Source organism: Coregonus lavaretus, assembly GCF_964263955.1.
Source record: "Coregonus lavaretus genome assembly, chromosome: 1".
Lineage (NCBI taxonomy): Eukaryota > Metazoa > Chordata > Actinopteri > Salmoniformes > Salmonidae > Coregonus > Coregonus lavaretus.
In genome coordinates this window covers 5,367,394-5,388,948 of record NC_139988.1, presented here as the reverse complement: position 1 = coordinate 5,388,948, position 21,555 = coordinate 5,367,394, and the positions used below count along the sequence as shown (strand labels likewise).

The window sequence follows — 21,555 nt, the reverse complement described above, 5'->3', positions numbered from 1 at the left end:
TCACTGAGTAAGAGTCCTTTGGCATTGTGTCTGTTCACTGAGTAAGAGTCCTTTGTCATTGTGTCTGTTCACTGAGTAAGAACACTGAGAGTATATTTGGTGTTGTGTCTGTCACTGAGTAAGAACACAGAGAGTATATTTGGCATGGTGTCTGTTCACTGAGTAAGAACACTGAGAGTATCTTTGGCATTGTGTCTGTTCACTGAGTAAGAACACTGAGAGTATCTTTGGCATTGTGTCTGTTCATTGAGTAAGAACACTGAGAGTATATTTGGCATTGTGTCTGTTCATTGAGTAAGAACACTGAGAGTATCTTTGGCATTGTGTCTCTTCACTGAGTAAGAGTACTTTGGCATTGTGTCAGTTCACTGAGTAAGAGTCCTTTGGCATTGTGTCTGTTCACTGAGTAAGAGTACTTTGGCATTGTGTCAGTTCACTGAGTAAGAGTCCTTTGGCATTGTGTCTGTTCACTGAGTAAGAGTACTTTGGCATTGTGTCAGTTCACTGAGTATTTGTCCTTTGGCATTGTGTCTCTTCACTGAGTAAGAACACTGAGAGTTTCTTTGGCATTGTGTCAGTTCACTGAGTAAGAGTACTTTGGCATTTTGTCAGTTCACTGAGTAAGAGTCCTTTGGCATTGTGTCTGTTCACTGAGTAAGAGTACTTTGGCATTGTGTCAGTTCACTGAGTAAGAGTACTTTGGCATTGTGTCAGTTCACTGAGTAAGAGTCATTTGGCATTGTGTCTGTTCACTGAGTAAGAACAGTGAGAGTATATTTGGTGTTGTGTCTGTTCACTGAGTGAGAACACTGAGAGTATATTTGGCATTGTGTCTGTCACTGAGTAAGAACACTGAGAGTATATTTGGCATTGTGTCTGTTCACTGTGTAAGAACACTGACAGTATCTTTGGCATTGTGTCTGTTCACTGAGTAAGAGTCCTTTGGCATTGTGTCTGTTCACTGAGTAAGAACACTGAGAGTATATTTGGTGTTGTGTCTGTCACTGAGTAAGAACACAGAGAGTGTATTTGGCATGGTGTCTGTTCACTGAGTAAGAACACTGAGAGTATCTTTGGCATTGTGTCTGTTCATTGAGGAAGAACACTGAGAGTATATTTGGCATTGTGTCTGTTCATTGAGTAAGAACACTGAGATTATCTTTGGCATTGTGTCTGTTCACTGAGTAAGAACACTGAGAGTATCTTTGGCATTGTGTCTGTTCATAGAGTAAGAGTACTTTGGCATTCTGTCAGTTCACTGAGTAAGAGTCCTTTGGCATTGTGTCTGTTCACTGAGTAAGAGTGCTTTGGCATTGTGTCAGTTCACTGAGTAAGAGTCATTTCACATTGTGTCTGTTCACTGAGTAAGACTACTTTGGCATTGTGTCAGTTCACTGAGTAAGAGTACTTTGGCATTGTGTCAGTTCACTGAGTAAGAGTCCTTTGGCATATTGTGTCTGTTCACTGAGTAAGAGTCCTTTGGCATTGTGTCTGTTCACTGAGTAAGAGTACTTTGGCATTGTGTCAGTTCACTGAGTAAGAGTCCTTTGGCATTGTGTCTGTTCACTGAGTAAGAGTACTTTGGCATTGTGTCAGTTCACTGAGTATTTGTCCTTTGGCATTGTGTCTGTTCACTGAGTAAGAACACTGAGAGTTTCTTTGGCATTGTGTCAGGTCACTGAGTAAGAGTCCTTTGGCATTGTGTCTGTTCACTGAGTAAGAGTACTTTGGCATTTTGTCAGTTAACTGAGTAAGAGTCCTTTGGCATTGTGTCTGTTCACTGAGTAAGAGTACTTTGGCATTGTGTCAGTTCACTGAGTAAGAGTACTTTGGCATTGTGTCAGTTCACTGAGTAAGAGTCCTTTGGCATTGTGTCAGTTCACTGAGTAAGAGTACTTTGGCATTGTGTCTGTTCACTGAGTAAGAGTCCTTTGGCATTGTGTCTGTTCACTGAGTAAGAGTCCTTTGTCATTGTGTCTGTTCACTGAGTAAGAACACTGAAAGTATATTTGGTGTTGTGTCTGTTCACTGAGTAAGACCACTGAGAGTATATTTGGCATTGTGTCTGTCACTGAGTAAGAACACTGAGAGTATATTTGGCATTGTGTCTGTTCACTGTGTAAGAACACTGACAGTATCTTTGGCATTGTGTCTGTCCACTGAGTAAGAGTCCTTTGGCATTGTGTCTGTTCACTGAGTAAGAGTCCTTTGTCATTGTGTCTGTTCACTGAGTAAGAACACTGAGAGTATATTTGGTGTTGTGTCTGTCACTGAGTAAGAACACAGAGAGTATATTTGGCATTGTGTCTGTTCACTGTGTAAGAACACTGACATTATCTTTGGCATTGTGTCTGTTCACTGTGTAAGAACACAGAGTATCTTTGGCATTGTGTCTGTTAACTGAGTAAGAACACTGATAGTATCTTTCGCATTGTGTCTGTTCACTGAGTAAGAACACTGAGTACCTTTGTGTCTGTTCACTGAGTAAGAACACTGAGAGTATCTTTGGCATAGTGTCTGTTCACTGAGTAAGAACACTGAGAGTATGTTTGGCATTGTGTCTGTTCACTGAGTAAGAACACTGAGATTATCATTGGCATTGTTTCTGTTCACTGAGTAAGGACACTGAGAGTATATTTGGCATTGTGTCTGTTCACTGAGTAAGAACACTGAGATTAACTTTGGCATTGTGTCTGTTCACTGAGTAAGAACACTGATAGTATCTTTTGCATTGTGTCTGTTCATTGAGTAAGAACACTGAGAGTATCTTTGGCATTGTGTCTGTTCATTGAGTAAGAACACTGAGAGTATATTTGGCATTGTGTCTGTTCACTGAGTAAGAACACTGAGAGTATATTTGGCATTGTGTCTGTCACTGAGTAAGAACACTGAGAGTATATTTGGCATTGTGTCTGTCACTGAGTAAGAACACTGAGAGTATATTTGGCATTGTGTCTGTTCACTGAGTAAGAGTACTTTGGCATTGTGTCCGTTTACTGAGTAAGAGTCATTTCACATTGTGTCTGTTCACTGAGTAAGACTACTTTGGCATTGTGTCAGTTCACTGAGTAAGAGTACTTTGGCATTGTGTCAGTTCACTGAGTAAGAGTCCTTTGGCATACTGTGTCTGTTCACTGAGTAAGAGTCCTTTGGCATTGTGTCTGTTCACTGAGTAAGAGTCCTTTGGCATACTGTGTCTGTTCACTGAGTAAGAGTACTTTGGCATTGTGTCAGTTCACTGAGTAAGAGTCCTTTGGCATACTGTGTCTGTTCACTGAGTAAGAGTCATTTCACAGTGTGTCTGTTCACTGAGTAAGACTACTTTGGCATTGTGTCAGTTCACTGAGTAAGAGTACGTTGGCATTGTGTCAGTTCACTGAGTAAGAGTCCTTTGGCATTGTGTCTGTTCACTGAGTAAGAGTACTTTGGCATTGTGTCAGTTCACTGAGTATTTGTCCTTTGGCATTGTGTCTGTTCACTGAGTAAGAACACTTAGAGTTTCTTTGGCATTGTGTCAGTTCACTGAGTAAGAGTCCTTTGGCATTGTGTCTGTTCACTGAGTAAGAGTACTTTGGCAGTTTGTCAGTTCACTGAGTAAGAGTCCTTTGGCATTGTGTCTGTTCACTGAGTAAGAGTACTTTGGCATTGTGTCAGTTCACTGAGTAAGAGTACTTTGGCATTGTGTCAGTTCACTGAGTAAGAGTCATTTGGCATTGTGTCAGTTCACTGAGTAAGAGTACTTTGGCATTGTGTCTGTTCACTGAGTAAGAGTCCTTTGGCATTGTGTCTGTTCACTGAGTAAGAACACTGAGAGTATATTTGGTGTTGTGTCTGTTCACTGAGTAAGAACACTGAGAGTATATTTGGCATTGTGTCTGTCACTGAGTAAGAACACTGAGAGTATATTTGGCATTGTGTCTGTTCACTGTGTAAGAACACTGACAGTATCTTTGGCATTGTGTCTGTTCACTGAGTAAGAGTCCTTTGGCATTGTGTCTGTTCACTGAGTAAGAGTCCTTTGTCATTGTGTCTGTCACTGAGTAAGAACACAGAGAGTATATTTGGCATTGTGTCTGTTCACTGAGTAAGAACACTGATAGTATCTTTCGCATTGTGTCTGTTCACTGAGTAAGAACACTGAGAGTATCTTTGGCATTGTGTCTGTTCACTGAGTAAGAACACTGAGAGTATGTTTGGCATTGTGTCTGTTCACTGAGTAAGAACACTGAGATTATCATTGGCATTGTTTCTGTTCACTGAGTAAGGACACTGAGAGTATATTTGGCATTGTGTCTGTTCACTGAGTAAGAACACTGAGATTAACTTTGGCATTGTGTCTGTTCACTGAGTAAGAACACTGAGAGTATCTTTGGCATTGTGTCTGTCACTGAGTAAGAACACTGAGAGTATATTTGGCATTGTGTCTGTCACTGAGTAAGAACACTGAGAGTATATTTGGCATTGTGTCTGTTCACTGAGTAAGAACACAAAGTATCTTTGGCATTGTGTCTGTTCACTAAGTAAGAACACTGATGGTATCTTTGGCATTGTGTCTGTTCACTGAGTAAGAACACAGAGTATATTTGGCATTGTGTCTGTTCACTAAGTAAGAACACAGAGTATATTTGGCATTGTGTCTGTTCACTGAGTAAGAACACTGAGAGTATCCATGTACTTTTCAGTAGACTTTCTCTTGCTCTTTGCCCAATAGGTTGATGTCACTGTGATTACTTATCTTGCCTGTACTGTGTGAATCATATTCTATTGAATTGATGAATGTTATATTCATCTTGATATATTATAAATATACATTACAACATACTGTAAATGTGTGACACTTGTTATAAAGTACCAGTCAAAGTTTGGACACACCTACTCATTCAAGGGTTTTTCTTTATTTTTACTATTTTGTACGATGTATAATAAAAGAACACTTATTGAATCATGTAATAACCAAAAAAGTGTTAAACAAATCAAATTATATTTGAGATTTGAGATTCTTCAAATAGCCACCCTTTGCCTTGATGACAGCTTTTCACACTCTTTGCATTCTCTCAACCAGCTTCACCTGGAATGCTTTTCAACAGTCTTGAAGGCGTTCCTACATATGCTGAGCACTTGTTGGCTGCTTTCCCTTCACTCTGCTGTCCGACTCATCCCAAACCATCTCAATTGGGTTGAGGTTTGGGGATTGTGGAGGCCAGGTCATCTGATGCAGCACTCCATCACTCTCCTTCCTGGTCAAATAGCCCTTACACATCCTGGAGGACATTGTCCTGTTGTAAAACAAATGATAGTTCCACTAAGCCCAAACCAGATGGGATGGCGTATTGCTGCAGAATGCTATGGTAGCCATGCTGGTTAAGTGTGCCTTGAAATCTAAATAAATTACAGACAGTGTCACCAGCAAAGCATCCCCACACCATAACACCTCCTCCTCCATGCTTTTCGTTGGGAACTACACATGTGGAGATCGTCCGTTCACCCACACCGTGTCTCACAAAGACACGGCGATTGGAACAAAAAATCTCCATGTCACGATCGTTTACAGACGGGACGGACCAAGGCACAGCGTGATATGCATACATGTTTATTTAAAGGAATAAACAACCGACAAAACAACAGTCCAAGGCAGCACAACACAACATACCTTAACTGGAACAAGATCCCACAACTAAGTAGTGCCAAAAGGCTGCCTAAGTATGGTCCCCAATCAGAGACAACGAGCGACAGCTGCCTCTGATTGGGAACCACACCGGCCAACATAGAAATAGACATACTAGAACATCAACATAGAAATATACAACATAGAACATACACACCCTGACTCAACATATACGAGTCCCTTGAGTCAGGTCGTGACAGTACCCCCCCCCCCCCAAAGGTGCGGACTCCGACTGCGCCACATAAACATAACAGGGTAGGGGCCGGGTGGGCATTCCGCCTCTGAGGCGGATCCGGCTCCGGGCGTGACCACCACTTACTCTCCACCTCCCTGTTGCGCCCCTGGTCTGGTCTGGACCTCGGCGCGCTGCTTCCCCTCTCCTTCCTCCCGCGAAGTACCAAGCCCTGTCTGGACCCTGGTGTGGGAGACCCCGAACCTGGAGAGGGGCTGACGTCTGGGTCTGGACTGGAACCGCTGACTGGAGCTGGACCCGACGACGGTGGATCAAACTGCTCTGGCTCCGGAGTGGAGCCGCTGACCGGAGCTGGATCAGGCACCGGTGGAGCGGACTGCTCTGGCTCCGGAGTGGATCCGCTGACCGGAGCTGGACTGGACCCCGGTGGAGCGGATTACTCTGGCACCGGAGTGGAGCAGCTAACCGGAGCTGGATCAGGCACCGGTGGAGCGGACTGCTCTGGCTCCGGAGTGGAGCAGCTGACCGGTGCCGGACCAGGCACCGGTGGGACAGGCACGGGCTTGGTGCGAGGAGCAGGAACAGGCCGGACCGGGCTGACGACGCGCACCACTGGCTTGGTGCGAGGGACAGGAACAGGCCGGGCCGGGCTGGCGACACGCACCACTGGTTTGGTGCGAGGGACAGGAACAGGCCAGACCGGGCTGGCGACGCGCACCACTGGCTTGGTGCGAGGGGCAGGAACAGGCCGGGCCGGGCTGGCGACGCGCACCACTGGCTTGGTGCGAGGGACAGGAACAGGCCGGACCGGGCTGGCGATGCGCACCACTGTCTTGGTGTGAGGGGCAGGAACAGGCCGTGCCGGGCTGGCGACGCGCACCACTGGCTTGGTGCGAGGGGCAGGAACAGGCCGGGCTGGTGACGCGCACCACTGGCTTGGTGCGAGGGGCAGGAACAGGCCGGGCCGGGCTGGCGACGGGCACCACTGGCTTGGTGCGAGGGACAGAAACAGGCCGGGCCAGGCTGGCTATGCACACCACTGGCTTGGTGCGAGGAGCAGGAACAGGGCGAACCGGGCTGGCGACGCGCACCACTGGCTTGGTGCGAGGAGCAGGAACAGGCCGGGCCGGGCTGGGAACACGCACCACTGGTTTGGTGCGAGGAGCAGGAACGGGCCGGACCGGACTGCGAAGGCGGACTGGAGGTCTGGAGCGGAGAGCTGGCACAACCCGTCCTGGCTGGCTGCCCACTTTCGCACTACACATGTGGGGCGCTGGCACAGGACGCACTGGGCTGTGCACGCGCACTGGCGATACAGCTCGTAGAACAGGCGCAGGATATGCGGGACCGAGGAGGCGTACTGGAGACCAGGAGCGTTGAGCCGGCACACCCCATCCTGGCTGAATGCCCATCTTCGCACGACACGTGCGTGGTGCTAGCACAGGACATACAGGACTGTGCCGGAACACTGGCGACATAGTACATAGCTCCGCATAACACGGAGCCTGCCCAGTCACTCGCTTCCTCGCGTGAGTACGGGGAGTTGGCTCTGCTCTAACACTAGGCTCCGCCAACCACCCTTTTAGCCCCCCCCCCAAAATGTTTATTGGGGCTGTCTCTCGGGCTTCTTCCTCGGCCGGCATCTTCTGCGTTGCCGTTGCTCCTCTCTATACCGCGCCTCCACTGTCTCCTCCCAAGGACGGCGATTCATCCCGGCCTGAATCTCCTCCCAAGTCCAGGATCCCTTACCGTCCAGGATATCCTCCCAGGTCCAGGCTGTCTGCTCCTGGACACGCTGCTTGGTCCTCGTTTGGTGGGATCTTCTGTCACGATCGTTGATGAACGGGTCAGACCAGGGCGCAGCGTGATATGCATACATGTTTATTTAAAGGAATAAACAACCGACAAAACAACAAAAGTCCAAGGCAGCACAACACAACATACCTTAACTGGAACAAGATCCCACAACTAACTAGTGCCAAAAGGCTGCCTAAGTATGGTCCCCAATCAGAGACAACGAGCGACAGCTGCCTCTGATTGGGAACCACACCGGCCAACATAGAAATAGACATACTAGAACATCAACATAGAAATATACAACATAGAATATACACACCCTGACTCAACATATACGAGTCCCTTGAGTCAGGGTGTGACACTCCAATTTGGACTCCAGACCAAAGGACACATTTCCACTGGTCTAATGTCCATTGCTCGTGTTTCTTGGCCCAAGCAGGTCTCTTCTTATTATTGCTGTCCTTTAGTAGTGGTTTCTTTGCAGCAATTTGACCATGAAGGCCTGATTCACACAGTCCCCTCTGAACAGTTGATGTTGAGATGTGTCTGTGACTTGAACTCTGTGAAGCATTTATTTGGGCTGCAACTTCTGAGGCTGTTAACTCTAATGAACCTATCCTCTGCAGCAGAGGTAACTCTGGGTCTTCCTTTCCTGTGGCGGTCCTTATGAGAGCCTGTTTCATCATAGCGCTTGATGGTTGTTGCGACTGCACTTGAAGAAACATTCAAAGTTCTTGAAATGTTCCGTATTGACTGACCTTAATTTCTTAAAGTAATGATGGACTGTCGTTTCTCTTTGCTTATTTGAGCTGTTCTTGCCGTAATAAGGACTTGGTCTTTTACCAAATAGGGCTATCTTCTGTATACCCCCCCTACCTTGTCACAACACAACTGATTGGCTCAAACGCATTAAGAAGGAAATAAATTCCACAAATTAACTTTTAAGAAGGCACACCTGTTAATTGAAATGCATTCCAGTTGATTACCTCATGAAGCTGGTTGAGAGAATGCCAAGAGTGTGCAAAGCTGTCATCAAGGCAAAGGGTGGCTATTTGTTTATTTTATTACTTTTTTGGTTACTACATTGATGTCTTCACTATTATTCTACAATGTAATAAAAAAAAAAAAGGAAAACCCTTGAATTAGTAGGTGTGTCCAAACTTTTGACCAGTAGTCTATGTCAATTTCTATGCTTGTATTGGTCTGAATGAAATGTGGGATCATTCTACTATACTTCCTCACTCTGTCTCTCTTCTAGGATGTCATGTCAACCACATTCTATATGTAGATCTCTCTCTCTCTCTCCTCGCTATCTTTCTCTTTCTCTCTCCTCTCTCTCTGACTGATGAATATTATTCTATCCCTGACCTCTGACCTCTGTAACTGCTTCCCTCTGACCCTTCAGCCCTCATGTTGTCTCTTTGTCTCTATCTCTCCAGAGATCTGAAACTGGATAACATCCTGCTGGATGCACAGGGCCACTGTAAACTGGCTGACTTTGGCATGTGTAAGGAGGGGATCCTCAACGGAGTCACCACCACCACCTTCTGTGGGACCCCAGACTACATCGCTCCGGAGGTGACCCTCTACCCACACTTATCTGGGACAGTCTGACAGTACTCAATCACCTATTAATCTGGGACAGTCTGACAGTACTCAACCACCCATTAATCTGGGACAGTCTGACAGTACTCAACCACCCATTAATCTGGGACAGTCTGACAGTACTCAACCACCCATTAATCTGGGACAGTCTGACAGTACTCAACCACCCATTAATCTGGGACAGTCTGACAGTACTCAACCACCCATTAATCTGGGACAGTCTGACAGTACTCAACCACCCATTAATCTGGGACAGTCTGACAGTACTCAACCACCCATTAATCTGGGACAGTCTGACATTACTCAACCCACCCATTAATCTGAGACAGTCTGACATTACTCAACCCACCCATTAATCTGAAACAATCTGACAGTACTCAACCACCCATTAATCTGAGGCAGTCTGACAGTAATCAAACACCCATTTTTCCCACTCACTCACACTTACTCACTATCACTCACCCAGTCACTCACGTAATCCATCAATCAAACTCATATACTCATTTCTTCCACTCCTTCTCTCACTATATCATGCCTAATGAGCTGGTATTCTGTTCCCCCTTACTACCATATTGATCATGCTGTAGTGTAGATGGTGTTACATTGTTTCCTGTCCCGCTGTGTGTTTTAGATCCTACAGGAGCTAGAATATGGCCCCTCTGTGGACTGGTGGGCTCTTGGGGTGCTTATGTATGAGATGATGGCTGGCCAGCCCCCCTTTGAGGCCGACAATGAGGATGACCTGTTTGAGTCCATTCTCCACGATGATGTCCTCTACCCAGTGTGGCTAAGCAAGGAGGCAGTCTCCATCCTCAAAGCGGTCAGTGACCTACAGCATACCTACCTGTCCTAATCTCCCTGTATCTCAAACTATCCCTCTTTACTCCTCTTTTCTCCCCTTCTCCACCTCTTTTTATTTTCTTCCTATCTCTTCCTCTCATTTCTCTACTTCATCTGTTCTTTACCCTTTCCACCTTACACCTTACCTTATTGTCTCCTCCTCCTCCTTCTCCTCCTCCTTCTCCTCCTCCTTCTCCTCCTCTTCCTCGTCCCCTTCCCCTTCCTCTTCCTCTTCCTCTTCCTCTTCCTCTTCCTCTTCCTCCTCCTCCTCCTCCTCCTCTTCCTCTTCCTCTTCCTCATCTTCCTCTTCCTCTTCCTCCTCATCTTCCTCTTCCTTCTCTGCCTCCTCCTCTTCCTTCTCATCTTCCTCCTTCTCCTATTCCTCCTCCTCTTCCTCCTCCTCTTCCTCTTCCTTCTCTTCCTCCTTCTCTTTCTCCTCCTCTTCCTCCTCCTCCTCCTCCTTTCCTCCTCCTCTTCCTCTTCCTCTTCCTCCACTTCATTCTCCTCCTCCTCCTCCTCCTCCTCCTCCTCCTCCTCCTCTTCATTATCCTCCTCCTCCTCTTTCTCTTCCTCTTCCTCCTCCTCCTCCTCCTCCTCCTCCTCCTCCTCCTCCTCCTCCTTTTCCTTCTCCTTCTCCTCCTCCTCCTCCCATTGTCTCTCTCCATCTGTTGGTCTCTGGTGAGGTAGTGCAGTGGTGTTCAGTGATTAGCAGAGTAGGGAGAACGGCTGAGTAGGGCTGTAGGGAGTTATTTCAGGCTGAGTTCATAGAACCACAGTGGCTGTGGGGAGTTATTTCAGGCTGAGTTCATAGAACCACAGTGGCTGTGGGGAGTTATTTCAGGCTGAGTTCATAGAACCACAGTGGCTGTGGGGAGTTATTTCAGGCTGAGTTCAGAGAACCACAGTGGCTGTGCTGTGTGGGCTGGGGAGAGAGGGGGGCGAGGCCTTGGAGACATTACACTTTTTGTGGGAAAAGAACAGCATGTTTGGATTCTCTGGTGCTTCTGGGCTTGTCCTGAGTTGACTTTGGCCGTCTGTCTCTCCAGAGATCTGAAACTGGATAACATCCTGCTGGATGCACAGAGCCACTGTAAGCTATATGTTTGCAAAGCCTTGTGGGAAAGCAGGCATTTTTGTCTTGGACCGGCCCGTTTCACTCTGTGATCAGTCTCACTGGTACTTTGGTCACATTACCCAGCCCAGCGGTCCTAATGGTCACATTACCCAGCCCAGCGGTCCTAATGGTCACATTACCCAGCCCAGCGGTCCTAATGGTCACATTACCCAGCCCAGCGGTCCTAATGGTTACATTACCCAGCCCAGCGATCCTAATGGTCACATTACCCAGCCCAGCGGTCCTAATGGTCACATTACCCAGCCCAGCGGATTCTCTCTTAACAATGACTACAGAGCAGATCAGTAAGACCACTCTGCACCACTTGACCGTCTAAACCACTCACTCTTGCACTTTCACCTCCATTTCTCTCTTCCTTGCATTTACGTCATGGTCTCATGCTCCCAAGGGGGCCAGGGGGAAAAACTTAAGTAAGTCGAGTACATTTCATTTCCTTCCTCCTTTATTCAACGGCCTGTTTTCCTGTCCTGTAGTTCATGACGAAGAGTCCCAATAAGCGTCTGGGCTGTGTGATCACCCAGGGCTTGGAGGAGGCCATCAAGGTTCATCCCTTCTTCAAGGAGATCGACTGGGTTCTGCTGGAGCAGAAGAGGGTCAAACCACCTTTCAAACCTCGCATTGTGAGTAGCACCACACATAGCCCAGACGATGTAGGGTGAAGTTGCCTGTAGATGCTGTTGTTGGGTCAGTTTAGCATTTCCCCACTAATGGTCAAGGTTAGGATTGGAGCAGGGGAAGCTGATCCTAGATCTGCACCTAGGGTAGACTTCACCCCAGAGTGTGTCTGAGGTCTTAGGGAACATACTGTACTGTATGTTTTAGGGCCCCTACTGTTCCACCCTCACCATTATTAACCCCTAACCTTCAACATCCTAAATATCACCAAAGCTTCAATCTCAATAGTGTGTTGGGAACTCTTTATATAACATGACCAGGAACAACTCCTGGGCCCTGTTATGGTTACGTGGTTAGGAAAAACTCCTGGGCCCTGGTATTGTTACGTGGTTAGGACTTTGCTGATAGCTACTTTATTGAGGAAAAATGTACTTACTATGACTGAGATATACAGTGGGGAAAAAAGTATTTAGTCAGCCACCAATTGTGCAAGTTCTCCCACTTAAAAAGATGAGAGAGGCCTGTAATTTCATCATAGGTACACGTCAACTATGACAGACAAATTGAGAAAAAATTATCCAGAAAATCACATTGTAGGATTTTTAATGAATTTATTTGCAAATTATGGTGGAAAATAAGTATTTGCTCACCTACAAACAAGCAAGATTTCTGGCTCTCACAGACCTGTAACTTCTTCTTTAAGAGGCTCCTCTGTCCTCCACTCGTTACCTGTATTAATGGCACCTGTTTGAACTTGTTATCAGTATAAAAGACACCTGTCCACAACCTCAAACAGTCACACTCCAAACTCCACTATGGCCAAGACCAAAGAGCTGTCAAAGGACACCAGAAACAAAATTGTAGACCTGCACCAGGCTGGGAAGACTGAATCTGCAATAGGTAAGCAGCTTGGTTTGAAGAAATAAACTGTGGGAGCAATTATTAGGAAATGGAAGACATACAAGACCACTGATAATCTCCCTCGCAAGATCTCACCCCGTGGGGTCAAAATGATCACAAGAACGGTGAGCAAAAATCCCAGAACCACACGGGGGGACCTAGTGAATGACCTGCAGAGAGCTGGGACCAAAGTAACAAAGCCTACCATCAGTAACACACTACGCCGCCAGGGACTCAAATCCTGCATTGCCAGACGTGTCCCCCTGCTTAAGCCAGTACATGTCCAGGCCCGTCTGAAGTTTGCTAGAGTGCATTTGGATGATCCAGAAGAGGATTGGGAGAATGTCATATGGTCAGATGAAACCAAAATATAACTTTTTGGTAAAAACTCAACTCGTCGTGTTTGGAGGACAAAGAATGCTGAGTTGCATCCAAAGAACACCATACCTACTGTGAAGCATGGGGGTGGAAACATCATGCTTTGGATCTGTTTTTCTGCAAAGGGACCAGGATGACTGATCCGTGTAAAGGAAAGAATGAATGGGGCCATGTATCGTGAGATTTTGAGTGAAAACCTCCTTCCATCAGCAAGGGCATTGAAGATGAAACGTGGCTGGGTCTTTCAGCATGACAATGATCCCAAACACACCGCCCGGGCAACGAAGGAGTGGCTTCGTAAGAAGCATTTCAAGGTCCTGGAGTGGCCTAGCCAGTCTCCAGATCTCAACCCCATAGAAAATCTTTGGAGGGAGTTGAAATTCTGTGTTGCCCAGCGACAGCCCCAAAACATCACTGCTCTAGAGGAGATCTGCATGGAGGAATGGGCCAAAATACCAGCAACAGTGTGTGAAAACCTTGTGAAGACTTACAGAAAACGTTTGACCTGTGTCATTGTCAACAAAGGGTATATAACAAAGTATTGAGAAACTTTTGTTATTGACCAAATACTTATTTTCCACCATAATTTGCAAATAAATTCATTAAAAATCCTACAATGTGATTTTCTGGATTTTTTTTCCTCATTTTGTCTGTCATAGTTGACGTGTACCTATGATGAAAATTACAGGCCTCTCTCATCTTTTTAAGTGGGAGAACTTGCACAATTGGTGGCTGACTAAATACTTTTTCCCCCCACTGTATTACAAAGTATTGAGAAACTTTTGTTATTGACCAAATACTTATTTTCCACCATAATTTGCAAATAAATTCATAAAAAATCCTACAATGTGATTTTCTGGATTTTTTTTCCTCATTTTGTCTGTCATAGTTGACGTGTACCTATGATGAAAATTACAGGCCTCTCTCATCTTTTTAAGTGGGAGAACTTGCACAATTGGTGGCTGACTAAATACTTTTTTTCCCCACTGTACCATATACAGTACCAGTCAAAAGTTTGGACACATCTACTCATTTCTTTATTTTTACTATTTTCTACATTGTAGAATAATAGTGAAGACATCAAAACTATAAAATAACACTTATGGAATCATGTAGTAACCCAAAAATTGTTAAACAAATCCAAATATATTTTATATTTGAGATTGATGACAGCTTTGCACACTCTTGGCATTCTCTCAACCAGCTTCATGAGGTAGTCACCTGGAATGCATTTCAATTAACAGGTGTGCCTTGTTAAAAGTTAATTTGTGGAATTTCTTTCCTTCTTAATGCGTTTGAGACAATAAGTTGTGTTGTGACAAGGTGGGGGGGTGGGGGGGTGGGGGGGGGGGGGGGGTATACAGAAGATAGCCCTATTTGGTAAAAGACCAAGTCCATATTATGGCAAGAACAACTGAAATAAGCAAAGAGAAACGAAGTCCATCATTACATTAAGACATGAAGGTCAGTCAATCCGGAAAAATTCAAGAACTTTGAACGTTTCTTCAAGTGCAGTCACAAAAACCATCAAGTGCTATGATGAAACTGGCTCTCATGAGGACCGCCACAGGAAAGGAAGACCCAGAGTTATCTCTGCTGCAGAGGATAAGTTCATTAGAGTTAACAGCCTCAGAAATTGCTGCCCAAATGCTTCACAGAGTTCAAGTCACAGACACATCTCAACATCAACTGTTCAGAGCAGACTGTGAATCAGGCCTTCATGGTCGAATTGCTGCAAAAAAAAACTACTAAAGGACAACAATAAGAAGAAGAGACTTGCTTGGGCCAAGAAACACTAGCAATGGACATTAGACCGGTGGAAATCTGTCCTTTGGTCTGATGAGTCCAAATTTGAGATTTTTGGTTCTAACAGCCATGTCCTTGTGAGGTGCAGAGTAGGTGAACGGATGATCTCTGCATGTGTGGTTCCCACCGTGAAGCATGGAGAAGGAGGTGTGATGGTGTGGGGGTGCTTTGCTGGTGACACTGTCTGTGATTTATTTAGATTTCAAGGCACACTTAACCAGCATGGCTACCACAGCATTTTGCAGCGATACACCATCCCCTCTGGTTTGCACTTAGTGGGACTATCATTTGTTTTTCAACAGGACAATGACCCAAAACACACCTCCATGCTGTGTAAGGGCTATTTTACCAAAAAGGAGAGTGATGGAGTGCTGCATCAGAGTGATGGAGTGCTGCATCAGATGACCTGGCCTCCACAATCACCTGATCTCAAACTAATTGAGATGGTTTGGGATGAGTCGGACCGCAGAGTGAAGGAAAAGCAGCCAACAAGTGCTCAGCATATGTGGGAGCTCCTTCAAGACTGTTGGAAAAGCATTCCCCATGAAGCTGGTTGAGAGAATGCCAAAGGTGTGCAAAGCTGTCATCAAAGCAAAGGGTGGCTGCTTTGAAGAATCTAAAATCTAAAATATATTTTGATTTGTTTAACACGTTTTTGGTAACTACATGATTCCATATGTGCTATTTCATGGTTTTGATGTCTTCACTATTATTCTACAATGTAGAAAATAGTAGAAATAAAGAAAAACCCTTGAATGAGTAAGTGTGTCCAAACATTTGACTGGTGGTGTATACAAAAGTATGTGGACACCTCTTCAAATTAGTGGATTCAGCTGTTTCAGTCACACCCGTTGCTGACAGGTGTATACAATCGAGCACACAGCTATGCAATCTCCATAGACAAACATTGGCAGTAGAATGGCCTTACTGAAGAGCTCAGTGACCTTCAACGTGGCACCATCATAGGATGCCACTTTCCAACAAGTCAGTTCGTCACATTTCTGCCCTGCTAGAGCTGCCCCAGTCAACTGTAAGTGCTGTTATTGTGAAGTGGAAACGTCTAGCAGCAACAACGGCTCAGCCGCGAAGTGGTAGGCCACACAAGCTCACAGAACAGGACCGCCGAGTGCTGAAGCGCGTAATGCGTAAAAATCGTCTGTCCTCGGTTGCAACACTCACTACCGAGTTCCAAACTGCCTCTAGAAGCAACGTCAGCACAATAACTGTTTGTCGGGAGCTTCATGAAATGGGTTTCCATGGCCAAGCAGCCGCACACAAGCCTAAGATCACCATGCGCAATGCCAAGCGTCGGCTGAAGTGGTGTAAAGCTTGCCGCCATTGGACTCTGGAGCAGTGGAAACGCATTCTCTGGAGTGATGAATCCCACATCTGGGTTTGGCGGATGCCAGGAGAACACTAGCTGCCCCAATGCATAGTGCAAACTGTAAAGTTTCCTGGAGGGGCTGTTTTTCATGGTTCGGGCTAGGCCCCTTAGTTCCAGTGAAAGGAAATCATAACTCTACAGCATACAATGACATTCTAGACGATTCTGTGCTTGCAACTTTGTGGCAACAGTTTGGGGAAGGCCAATTCCTGTTTCAGCATGATAATGCCCCCGTTCACAAAGTGAGGTCCATATAGAAATGGTTTATCGAGATCGGTGTGGAAGAAATTGACTGGCCTTCACAGAGCCCTGACCTCAACCCCATCGAACACCTTTGGGATTAATTAGAACGCCGACTGCGAGCCAGGCCTAATCGCCCAACATCAGTGCCCGACCTCACTAATGCTATTGTGGCTGCAGCAATGTTCCAACATCTAGTGGAAAACCTTCCCAGAAGAGTGGAGGCTGTTATAACAGCAAAGGGGGGACCAACTCCATATTAATGCCCATGATTTTGGAATGAGATGTTCGACGAGCAGGTGTCCACATACTTTTTGTCATGTAGTGTATGTGTTTGTCCCACCTAGCTATCGTCAGATGAATGCAGTAACTGTAAGTCGTTCTGGATAAGATTGTCTGCTAAATGACTAAAATGTCAATTACGTATAGATAGAGATCTGCTGGGTATGGGGTAGTATGAAATGCCTAATGGAGTGTGAGGGGAAGGGTCCGTCCTGTTCCCATGCATTCAGAGAGGGGACAATGAGCACCTCAAGAATCACACAACGTCAATGAGAGAACAGGGGGTATGAAAGAGAGGTTCTGTGATCACTCCATCCAAATCTATTTATGTCAATCAGCCTTGTTTTATCATTACTTTATCAAGGAAGGAGGTCTAATTCTTTGGCAGTCGTCATCCTGTACTATCTGACTCTCCTTCCTGCTCCTGTACAGAAAACCAAAAGGGACGTGAACAACTTTGACCAGGACTTCACTCGCGAGGAGCCTGTCCTCACCCCAGTAGAAGACGCCATTATTAAGCAGATCAACCAAGACGAGTTCAAGGGTTTCTCTTACTTTGGAGGGGAGGATAATCTGTCCTAAGGCCTGCACACACACCAACACACACACACACAAACATGTATAGACACACATACATGCAGGAACACTGACATACACACACATTCACGAACACACATACATACATATATATACATACATACATGTATTTTCTCCCAAGCAGACAGAACAATACACACAGAGTACAGCATTACATAAACACACTAAAGGCCATTAGGGCCTCAGCTAAACCATCTACAGCTTAGTACCAATTTCAAAACTTAAACCAGACCATCTACAACTTGATACCAACTTCAAAACCTAAACCAGACCATCTACAGCTTGGTACCAACTTCAAAACCAGACCATCTACAGCTTAGTACCAACTTCAAAACCTAAACCAGACCATCTACAGCTTAGTACCAACTTCAAAACCTAAACCAGACCATCTACAGCTTAGTACCAACTTCAAAACCTAAACCAGACCCTATACAGCTTGGTACCAACTTCAAAACCTAAACCAGAACATCTACAACATAGTACCAACTTCAAAACCTAAACCAGACCATCTACAGCTTAGTACCAACTTCAAAATCTAAACCAGACCATCTACAGCTTAGTACCAACTTCAAAACCTAAACCAGACCATCTACAGCTTAGTACCAACTTCAAAACCTAAACCAGACCCTCTACAGCTTAGTACCAACTTCAAAACCTAAACCAGACCATCTACAGCTTAGTACCAACTTCAAAACCTAAACCAGACCATCTACAGCTTAGTACCAACTTCAAAACCTAAACCAGACCATCTACAGCTTGGTACCAACTTCAAAACCTAAACCAGACCATCTACAGCTTGGCACCAATGCATAGTGCAAACTGTAATGTTTCGTGGAGGGGCTGTTTTTCATGGTTCGGGCTATGCCCCTTAGTTCCAGCAAAAGGAAATCATAACTCTACAGCATACAATGACATTCTAGACGATTCTGTGCTTGCAGCTTTGTGGCAACAGTTTGGGGAAGGCCCTTTCCTGTTTCAGCATGATAATGCCCCCGTTCACAAAGTGAGGTCCATATAGAAATGGTTTGTCGAGATCGGTGTGGAAGAAATTGACTGGCCTTCACAGAGCCCTGACCTCAACCCCATCGAACACCTTTGGGATTAATTAGAACGCCGACTGCGAGCCAGGCCTAATCGCCCAACATCAGTGCCCGACCTCACTAATGCTATTTTGGCTGCAGCAATGTTCCAACATGTAGTGGAAAACCTTCCCAGAAGAGTGGAGGCTGTTATAACAGCAAAGGGGGGACCAACTCCATATTAATGCCCATGATTTTGGAATGAGATGTTCGACGAGCAGGTGTCCACATACTTTTTGTCATGTAGTGTATGTGTTTGTCCCACCTAGCTATCGTCATATGAATGCAGTAACTGTAAGTCGTTCTGGATAAGATTGTCTGCTAAATGACTCAAATGTAAATTACGTATAGATAGAGATCTGCTGGGTATGGGGTAGTATGAAATGCCTAATGGAGTGTGAGGGGAAGGGTCCGTCCTGTTCCCATGCATTCAGAGAGGGGACAATGAGCACCTCAAGAATCACACAACGTCAATGAGAGAACAGGGGGTATGAAAGAGAGGTTCTGTGATCACTCCATCCAAATCTATTTATGTCAATCAGCCTTGTTTTATCATTACTTTATCAAGGAAGTAGGTCTAATTCTTTGGCAGTCGTCATCCTGTACTATCTGACTCTCCTTCCTGCTCCTGTACAGAAAACCAAAAGGGACGTGAACAACTTTGACCAGGACTTCACTCGCGAGGAGCCTGTCCTCACCCCAGTAGAAGACGCCATTATTAAGCAGATCAACCAAGACGAGTTCAAGGGTTTCTCTTACTTTGGAGTGGAGGATAATCTGTCCTAAGGCCTGCACACACACCAACACACACACAAACATGTATAGACACACATACATGCAGGAACACTGACATACACACACATTCACGAACACACATACATACATACATACATACATACATATATACATACATACATGTATTTTCTCCCAAGCAGACAGAACAATACACACAGAGTACAGCATTACATAAACACACTAAAGGCCATTAGGGCCTCAGCTAAACCATCTACAGCTTAGTACCAACTTCAAAACCTAAACCAGACCATCTACAGCTTAGTACCAACTTCAAAACCTAAACCAGACCATCTACAGCTTGGTACCAACTTCAAAACCAGACCATCTACAGCTTGGTACCAACTTCAAAACCTAAACCAGACCATCTAAAGCTTGGTACCAACTTCAAAACCTAAACCAGGCCATCTACAGCTTAGTACCAACTTCAAAACCTAAACCAGACCATCTACAGCTTGGTACCAACTTCAAAACCTAAACCAGACCATCTACAGCTTGGTACCAACTTCAAAACCTAAACCAGACCATCTACAGCTTGGTACCAACTTCAAAACCTAAACCAGACCATCTACAGCTTGGTACCAACTTCAAAACCTAAACCAGAACATCTAAAGCTTGGTACCAACTTCAAAACCTAAACCAGACCATCTACAGCTTTGTACCAACTTCAAAACCTAAACCAGACCATCTACAGCTTGGTACCAACTTCAAAACCTAAACCAGACCATCTACAGCTTAGTACCAACTTCAAAACCTAAACCAGACCATCTACAGCTTGGTACCAACTTCAAAACCAGACCATCTACAGCTTGGTACCAACTTCAAAACCTAAACCAGACCATCTACAGCTTGGTACCAACTTCAAAACCTAAACCAGGCCATCTACAGCTTAGTACCAACTTCAAAACCTAAACCAGACCATCTACAGCTTGGTACAAACTTCAAAACCTAAACCAGACCATCTACAGCTTGGTACCAACTTCAAAACCTAAACCAGACCATCTACAGCTTGGTACCAACTTCAAAATCTAAACCAGACCATCTACAGCTTGGTACCAACTTCAAAACCTAAACCAGACCATCTACAGCTTAGTACCAACTTCAAAACCTAAACCAGAACATCTACAGCTTGGTACCAACTTCAAAACCTAAACCAGACCATCTACAGCTTGGTACCAACTTCAAAACCTAAACCAGACCATCTACAGCTTAGTACCAACTTCAAAACCTAAACCAGACCATCTACAGCTTGGTACCAACTTCAAAACCTAAACCAGACCATCTACAGCTGGTACCAACTTCAAAACCTAAACCAGACCATCTACAGCTTAGTACCAACTTCAAAACCTAAACCAGACCATCTACAGCTTGGTACCAACTTCAAAACCTAAACCAGACCATCTACAGCGCTGTACTAGTACATCTGTATGTCTGTCCATCAGTGCATGTTTTCTATGTTATAAACCAATGTAATTCAAGAGTAGGTTAGATAGGAAGCCCATCTGCTTTATTATCAAGGTCCTATTGGCTGGTCCAGACCACTCCTGATCCAATAAGAGTGGTGGACCAAACCAATCTCATTGTGGTGAAGGGTGGCCCTTGGATTGGCCCCCTGAGACTGAATATAGCCTGGCCCTTGGCCCCCTGGCCCGGGCTGATAACAGTGATGAAAGCTCCTCACAGTCCAGCCCCAGATTGTCACAAATCCCTTTCCAGTGGACTATGAGATGAACAGGGAATGTTTGTGTGACGGTGTCAACTTTTTGTGTATATAAGGATTTAAAGGTGAGGGGTCATGTGTGCTTTGGGAAGGGGTCTTGTTCGACATGGTCTCCGTACGATAGGTCAGACTTTCAACTGTTTCGTCAACCATCCTAGTTCCTCAGTGAGTATATGACACTGAAATAATTATATTATTATATGAATCTTTAATTTCTTAAGCTGTCCTGTAAGTCTCTTGATGTACTAGAATGTCCTCCTCCTCTGCCATGTTTAAATGCGAAAAACCAAATCCATAGAACCAATGATTGTATTTAAAAAAGCTCAAACTGATTGGTTCACAGTGTCAATAAAAAAGAGAAGCCTGTTTCAAAGTTTCCTCAAGATCAAAAACGACGGCAGAATTAAAATGAGTCCATGAACAGTACATCAAATGCCTGTTGTGTGTAACTGCGAACCAGTTTCGTATTGTAGATATGCCCACAGTGTTATGGTAGTCTAGCTTCATATATTCCAAATGAATGTCAT

General features: G+C 45.1%; 1 protein-coding gene across 1 annotated transcript in view; it reads left to right on the top strand.

Moving 5' to 3' along the window:
• Positions 1–19,302, top strand: part of LOC311112928 (protein kinase C epsilon type) — a gene marked incomplete at both ends in the record, with an annotated part of 271,860 nt that extends 252,558 nt beyond the window's left edge. Inside the window, 4 exons of the mRNA XM_084156066.1 lie at positions 9,095–9,233; positions 9,892–10,080; positions 11,709–11,855; positions 19,153–19,302. Of these exons, the coding sequence (XP_084012192.1) occupies positions 9,095–9,233; positions 9,892–10,080; positions 11,709–11,855; positions 19,153–19,302 (625 nt within the window). The remainder of the gene's footprint in view (positions 1–9,094; positions 9,234–9,891; positions 10,081–11,708; positions 11,856–19,152) is intronic.
• Positions 19,303–21,555: the final 2,253 nt, after the last annotated feature.